At 48.3% G+C, this 8,313-nt stretch overlaps 1 protein-coding gene across 1 annotated transcript in view; it reads right to left on the minus strand.

Moving 5' to 3' along the window:
- Positions 1-7,329, minus strand: part of LOC134079321 (alpha-1,6-mannosylglycoprotein 6-beta-N-acetylglucosaminyltransferase B-like) — an 82,318-nt gene extending 74,989 nt beyond the window's left edge. Inside the window, 3 exon segments of the mRNA XM_062535514.1 lie at positions 906-1,070; positions 5,845-6,021; positions 7,270-7,329. Coding sequence (XP_062391498.1) covers positions 906-1,070; positions 5,845-6,021; positions 7,270-7,329 — 402 coding nt within the window.
- Positions 7,330-8,313: the final 984 nt, after the last annotated feature.

Consider the following 8,313-nt stretch of genomic DNA (forward strand, 5'->3'; position numbering starts at 1 on the left):
GGAGAACTCAAGATGACACGTGGGGCTGTTATCAGCTAATGGGATTGGAAGCAGAGTTACAACCTCACCGACACACACACAAACAAACCAGCGCAGACAAACACGCGTAAACCTCACAACACAAACACACACACACATACACACTACACACACACACACACACACACACTCTTTCCTGGCAACAGGATTCCAGACAGGCCCTATCAGCAGTGCCCAGTGAGGCCCCTCTGACATCCCTGACTCCTGTCTGCCACTAATTGTTGATGATAAACAGCTCTAGACAAGCAGCGTTAGTGAAAAAAATGGAAAAATTAACAGCTGGGGTCCAGATAGCACACCCAGGTTTGAGATTAAAAACACACACACACACACACACACACAGAGCAAAACAAGCTCATGTGTTTCAGTCAACACACAGACACAGATAAATCACTGGTGACTGGTTGGAGTAGTCATGACTCAACAGTTCAGGGTACTGTGTGCTCCCCCTACAGAGCAATGACTGCACCAACACGGGAGCCTTCTGGGACACTCCCAATGGATGGACAGCTACAGGAACTCACAGAGAACTTTGCATAATTCCATCACAAAATATAAGTTATAATCAAGAACCACATCTTTACCCCCCCCCCCCCCCCCCCCCCGCCCCCAAGATTCTTCATTTGTCACTTGCATCGTCATACACTTACAACAAGCAGTGAAATGAATCCTGACTCCAACTGTGCGATCAAAACGGACGATCTATACGGAGTGATCAGGTACTGTAGGCGTCTAGGCGGAACAGCGCCATCTTGGAAGTGATTCTTAAATATCTCTCTCTCTCTCTCCCTCCCCCTCTCCCTCTGTCTTCCTCTCTCTCCCTCCCTCTCTCTTTCCCTCTCTCCCTCTCTCTCTCTCTCTCTCACCTTCTTCTGCTCCCTCCAGCGGCGGTAGAGCTTGGTGTCCAGGCGCTGGGCGGCGGTGGCCCACTGGGCGGCCAGCCTGCGGATCCTCCTCTTCATGAAGCTCAGCGACTCCTTCCCCGTGCCCACCTGCTCCAGCAGAGACGCCAGGTCCGTACGGAACGCCGCCTGAGAGAGAGAGGGAGGGAGAGGGAGAGGGAGAGAGAGAGAAGAGAAAACAAAAAGAGACTGAGGTGAAAGACTGCAGCGGAAGCTAAAAAAACATCCGATCATGAAGACAGTATGCTAAAGCTTCGCAGCAGGCAAGCTAAAAGTATTTCTGTTTTTTTTTTTCATTTCTTTTGTTAATTTGCTATTTGTTTCATGATGTCCTTATCCATAACCTATTGTGAACTCTACATACTATACTTATATAATACATAGTGCCAGTTAACTCTCTCTGGAGTGGTGTGTGAGAGAGAGGAGGATGAGAAGGAGGAGGAGATGGAGGAGGAGGAGGAGGAGGGGGAGGGGGAGCAGGGGGAGATAGAGCAGGAGGGGGAGGAGAGGGGATGGAGGAAGAGGAGGAAAAGAAGAACAGAGGAAGAGGAGGAGAGTGAGAGAAAGTCAGAAAGAAATGTGTGTGGAGAGATGGGCTAATGGCAGCCTATGCAAATAGCTCCCTCCCAGGCAACCACCCAGCCTGCTAGCTAACACATTTAATAAAGCCTGGATTGCAGCCGCTATACCATCACTCATCGCCCTCCAAGACCTACGGCGAGGGAGAAAAAATACAAGATTATGCACTTAAAAAAAAACACACACACACACACACAAATGACATAAACCAATAGGGAAATATACTTTAATCAGCCCGATCCCCATGCATAATGAATCCCACTACATCACAATGATCAAAACCCAAAGTGTCATAGCGCGGGAGCTGAATGGATTTATGCCTTGCGGGTGAAATCAATTCTTCCATGGTGAGGCTTAGAGGGGTAAACAGCAATGGAGATGAAATTACACCCACGCTCCCACCCAATATTGGGATAACTTGGCTTCGTCTTAATGCCGTGCATGAGAAATGTGTGGAACGTTGTGTGTAGGCAACGAAAAAACAAATATGGGTTTCGTATGCGCATTCGCTGGCATGTCAAAACACGGGATGCGGGCTGATCTCAGAACAGATGCAGCACCGCCGGTCGTCCATATCTTCCTCCCACTCTCTCTTTACCCCTTGCTCTCTGGCTGTGTCTCGCGCTCCGTATCGCAGGTGTTTAGAAAACATAAGGTTCCAAGGGGGGGATATCACTGATGTGGCGCACGATAACTACCTGTAGTCAGGTCAGCTAACACAGACTGAGTACCTGATCACACTACAAATGCACCTCCATCTCTCCTACCTCCCTCTCCCTCTATCTCTTTCTTTCTCTCTCTCGCCCTCCCTCTATCTCTTTCTTTCTCTCTCTCCCTCTATCTCTTTCTCTCTCTCTCTCGTCCTCTCCCTCTCTCTCTTCCTCTCCCTCTATCTCTTCCTCTCCCTCTATCTCTTTCTATCTCTCTCTCTCTCTCTCTCTCTCTCCCTCTCTCTCTCTCTTCCTCTCTCTCTCTCTTCCTCTCTCTCTCCCTCTCTCTCTCTCTCTCTCTCTCAGGAGACTGAGAGCAGTGGAGACATTAGGTTCTCCGTGGGCTCCCCAGAGGGCCGGTGTGTGGCTGACGGAGGCGTAGAGTAAACACCTGTGTAATCAGCTCAGCGGGTATCACCCTGCACTACCTGGGGCGGGCGAGGGGGGGAGGGGGGGTTGGTGGGGGGGCAGCGCTCCAGTGCTGCTGAGCCGTGTGAAGGCAGAGGCCCGGCCAGCGCGCCACGTATCGGGATCACAGAGCCCCCGTGGTTTGGGTGGCTCGCCAGCGCGGTTACATTCACAGACAAAGATGTGCGAGCGTGTACCCAGGGGGAGAGTGTATACAGATGCACAGAGAGCAGAGGAATATTCAAGAACATAGAGAACACACACACACGTCAGGCATACACACACACACACACACACACACATATACACTCCTCGTAGACATGATAAACCGAAGAACAAAAGATCTGGATCACAAAAGCCCTGTGATTGGGAGACTCGCCAGAGCATTTTATACGCTTGCACACACACACACACACACACACACACACACTCTCTCACACACACACACAGGGGATTGGCGAAAGACAAACACAGTTAAACCTGACATGACCTACACAAACACAGACTAAGGCACACATCATTATCTCTGCAACAAAAAGGCCCGGCACTCGGTCTCTCCGCTCCCTTCGGCTCCGGCCTCGGAGAGAGAGAGCGAACAGAGACGTGGGGACTGTTTTGCGAGGCGCACTGCACACCGCAGGGTCGCATTCGCCACCACCGCCGCCGCTTTAAGCCCTAAAAAATCGCATTTCTGAAAATAGCACCAGGGATTTTTGGGCTGCATGAGGAATTAAAATTAGAGCTCATTTATGCCACACACGCAGCACTCTCAAAGGCCAGCGAGAGAGAGAGGTGCAGCTGAACGGAGAGACAGAGAGAGAGAATTACTAAGACATAGGGAGAGAGAGAGAGAGAGAGAGAGAGAGAGAGAGAGAGAGAGAAGGGGAGAGGGGAGGGAGAGAGAGGAAGAAGAGGTTAAGAGAGAGGAGAGAGGGAGAGAAGGGGGAGGAGAGAGAGAGAGAGAGAGAAGGGAGAGAGGGGAGAGGGAGAGAGAGAGATAGAGAAAGAGGAAAGGGAGAGAGGGGAGAGAGAGAGAGAGAGAGAGACAGAGAAGGGAGGGAGGGAGAAACAGGAGCTGTAGAGAGACACACAGACACAAAGAGCAAGAGAGTGAGGTAGAGGATGGAAGAAGAGTGACAAAGAGGAAAATCTAAGAGTCCTCAGATCACAGATGGAGGGATAGACGGATAAAAAGAGAGGAAGGAACAGAGCGAGCGAGAACCGACCGCCTGTGAAGAGGGAACCGGGGAGAAACGAGGCCAAAAGACAAAAAGAACGACTGAGTGAAAAGAACCCTCCACAGCGCCGTCTCCACCGAGCCGCGGGTCAGGCAGAGGACGACAACGGCGCGCCACGCCGCGCGGGAACGTGTGCATCCATCTGGATGACCTCCACTGGGTCCACGGAACGCACACGCGCTTCAGGTGAGGCCCTGAGCCCCCCCGGCAGAAGGGTCGAGGCGGCGGGGTTTGACCCCGTGACCTCCTGCTGATACTGCGGGCGCCGGCTGCTGACACACAGACCCCTCCAGCTCAAGCTACACGTGGAACGGGTCTCATGCGGGACAAAAAAGCATTTGCTAGCTCACCGAGACAGCAACACTCTGTCGCTCTGCATACTGAATCTAGCAACGCGCTCCAAGGTGCATGAACAGTCTGGTGCGCGCTTTACCCAAAACCAGAGTTGCTAACTAAGTTAACAACTTTCCCGCGTACCCATGTCGTCTGCTAACTAAGTTAGCAACTCTGTTGGTTGAAATGCAATTTCTCATTGCCAACCAACTAAGTTGCTAACAGATTAGCAACTTCGGTTTTGGGAGGCGTACCCCTGACTGTTTAGAGACAGTAGAAGTAACTAGTAGAGTAGTACACTTGACTATACTAATCAGAGGTACTATCTCCCAAGAGCGTACTTGTGCGACAACAACCATGGCAAATTAATTTAAAGTGGTAAGTAGTCATAAGAGTGACCGTCCCAAAACCTAGACCATGGCAGGAAACTGAATGTAGGTGCACGAGGTACTGCGGCAGGTCTTAGGGTGCCTCTCAACTAGTGTTAATTTTGTCACCTATTTTTAATTTAGTCATAGTCTTAGTCTTGTGACGAAATGTTATTTTTAGTCATAGTCATATTTAGTCATTCAAATATCATTTTTGTCAGTCTAGTTTTAGTTGACTAAAAGTCTCATCATTTTAGTCTCGTTTTAGTCAAAAGAAAGCTCAAGGTATCTTAGTCAAGTTTTAGTCAAAACATTTTAGTCTTTTTTATATCACAAGATACTTTTGAATAAGCTACTATTTCAGTCAAATAGTGTTTCAGCTATGTGTTTCACACATCTCAATTTTCCCCCAATAATGTCCACAGCAGTAGACCCAAAGTAGGCCTACGCATGTTTTACTCCGCTACACTAGATGGCGCTAACTCCATACAGCCCCAAACATTCCATATTAGCTTCCATTAGCTTGCTTGCTAGCGAACTTTGCATCATCAGTGTAACTAGTTAAATAGTTGACATTACTGAATATTTTCGTATGAATATTCTGAGGGATGTTGATTTGTATATGAATGAGAGAGGCGGCAACTTATGTGTTGTGACACTGGTAGTTAGTTAGTTAGCTTGCTAGCAGAAATCTCTGGTGTTCTTGCATGTAGTTTGGTGTTGCAGCCACAGGGTTACAGCAACAGCGCGTAGCTAGCCTACAGGAAAGCTGCTGCCCATGAATTCATTTGGACTATTTTGAATGCTTAACAGGTAGATATTCTGTCTTCTCATTTTGTAGACAAAAACGAAGAGAGATTTTATTTTAGTTTTTAAATCATGCAAAACATTTAAGTCTCGTCTTTTTTCGTCAACAGTAAAGCATTTTATTATAGTCTTAGTAGTCAGTGTTTCAGGACATTGGTTCAGTCTCGTCATCGTCTCGTCTTAGTCTCGAAAAAAAAGGTCATCGACGAACATATTTAGTCTCGTCTCGTCTGACGAAATTAACACTACTCTCAACCTCTCTCCTCGATGCTCGGTCCTCCAGGCTCGTTCCCACTGATCTATAACTAACACTGGATAGTCTATCCCATTGTTGTCGCCCCATCATTCTTCATCTAGATCAGTGGGAACGAGGACCAAGGAAGGAAAGGAGGATGTATAAAAAGACAAATGAGAGGCACCCTTAGTGTCCTAACTTGATCTGGGTGGACAGTGCGCTCACCTGTCTCTTGGTGGAGCTCTTCTTGACAACCGTGGAGACGGTGGTGGTGTGGTTCCTCCAGGCCAGCGGGGGGCAGAACCACTCCACCTCGCTCAGGTAGATGAGGAAGGAGCAGTCCGAGCCGTCCACCCCGTAGAAGGCGTAGCAGGGGTCCGAGGTCCACCGGGCGCGCATCCACTGGAACGTAAAGAGTGCGACGGGAATCAGCGAGCCTGCGTCTGCAGTGGACAATACTGAAGCCCATCTACGCATGTACCGTCATTTCCTGACTATAAGCCTTATACTTATATATGACTTATACATTGATTTTGCAAAATTTCTTCAGCTATGAGGTTAATACAGGGGGCAGTTAATGTGGTGTTAATATGGTTTTGTTTCTTTTAACTTGCATGAAACACTGTCCTGCGCCCTAATGCGGCTTATATGCGTGAAATTACTGTAGATGTTCTCTCGCAAACAAGACTTTTCAAGCAGAGGAGCTTTTCAATTAACAGACAAAGGTAAATGTTTTTCCACAAACAGTTTTCCAATTGCCTTGAGTTTGCTGTGAATTTTGGGAACAGACACAAATAGTCTGAGAAAGTGGCTTTGGCCGCACTCACACCAATTGAGTTTGCTGTGAATTTTGGGAACAGACACAAATAGTCTGAGAAAGTGGCTCTGGCCGCACACACACACACCAATTTACCAGTTTACAGAACAGAATGCTTATGCAACATTGTTTGCCCAATTTGTAGAAATCTAAGTACCATGCGTGTTATTGCGAGTAAATATAGAGGTCAATATCACTACTAAGGCTCTCTCAATGAGACTCATCAGCTGAATTAAGGACATTGTATTTAGGATGCAGCTTGCAACTTGTCTCATGGGGCCGGCGAAGACTTCGAGTTCAGTCTGGAGACAAATTGGACGTGGACTTGAGGCTAGTTGCAGCCCAAACACAACACGCTCGATGCAGCTGATCCGACTAATGAAGGGCTGTCCTCAGTAGGGCTACTGCAGAGCCATCACAGCCTCATAATCAGGTGTTTGATTAGGGCAGCGACTGAAACCAGCGGCGATGTGGATCTCTCAGAGCATGTTGGGATACCCTGAGGCTATATACCGCAACTCATGTATAATCAGTCGGAATTACACAGCCAAACTAACACAGGGCTTCTGAGTGAGAATGTGAAACGACCATGTGAGTTGAGTCCCCCCTAACATTTATAATGGGCTTTGAGGGTATATAGTCTGGAAATTAATGAATTAATTGACGAATAATGAATGAATTCATCGATTCAAACAATCATTTATTATTATGTCGGTAGAGAGGGGCCTTGACGCTACTGTATAATTCACCCCATTAGTTAATTAATGAATGAATTAATTGACTAATAATGAATTCATTCATTCATTTATTAATGTGATAAAAAGGCGACTTACATCCACTTTGCCAGGACAGTCAGGGTAGCGGGGATCTCGCGGAACTTCACACTGGCCCATCGTTCCATCTCTGACAGCTACAGAGAGAGAGAAAACGAGAGAGAGAAAGATAGATAGAGAGAGAGAAAGGGAGAGAGAGAGAGAGAGAGCGAGAGAGACAGAGGACATCTTAGTCCCATTGAATCGACCTCATAAAGATGCATGATGGTGTCACCGGGGCAACATGGATGAATTTGATGGAGATTTACGAGCGCGCTCAGACTCCCTCTCCCTCGGTGCACTGGCTACCACAGACATATATAACATCACGGTGCAGAGCGTGCTATATTAATTCAGACATAACGTATTCTGTAGCCGTTGCCATATCGGGAGCGGAGGGAGTGCTCTGGTCCGGAAAAAGAATCATTACAACAGCGTCTAATATTAGACCTTGACTGGCCACATCATCCACAGAACACGTCTCAACAGAGAGAGACGGTTGATGGAAAACGGTGATCTGGACGTAGACAAAGACAGCGTCTCACTTTCGAGATACAGTACCTGCCCTGTGCAGAGAGCCAAGCGCTCCAGAGAGAGGGAAATGGGAAAGAAGGGTGACAGAGTGAACGAGCGAACTGAAAGTCAGATCCCAAATGATTTGGTTCACTGAGGGAATCCTCGTACTCGCTGGGACTGCAGCAGTCATCACATTAATTGCTTCACTGAGTTGGCTAACAGGCCTCAGAGTAGGCACGGGGCTACCGAGGAAAGGGCGTTTGTGTGTGTGTGTGTGTGTGCGTGTGTGTGTGTGGGTGTGTGTGTGTGTGTGTGTGTGTGTGTGTGTGTGTGTGTGGGAGCCGAGACGGGAGGAGGTTGGTAGATTGATGACGGCGCTCCTATTGCATCACAGCGCTCCTGAGCGCGAGCGTTTCATTTCCCTAATGAAAAGGCCGAGGGAGACCGCGCTCCCACTCCCCCTCCCGCCCGCTCAGGTCACGCCGCTCCACTTCATTACCGCCGCTGCCACAATTAAAAGAGTCTGGGGCTAACTAGATAGATCCCAAT

Source organism: Sardina pilchardus, chromosome 1 (assembly GCF_963854185.1).
Source record: "Sardina pilchardus chromosome 1, fSarPil1.1, whole genome shotgun sequence".
Classification (NCBI taxonomy): Eukaryota; Metazoa; Chordata; class Actinopteri; order Clupeiformes; family Clupeidae; genus Sardina; species Sardina pilchardus.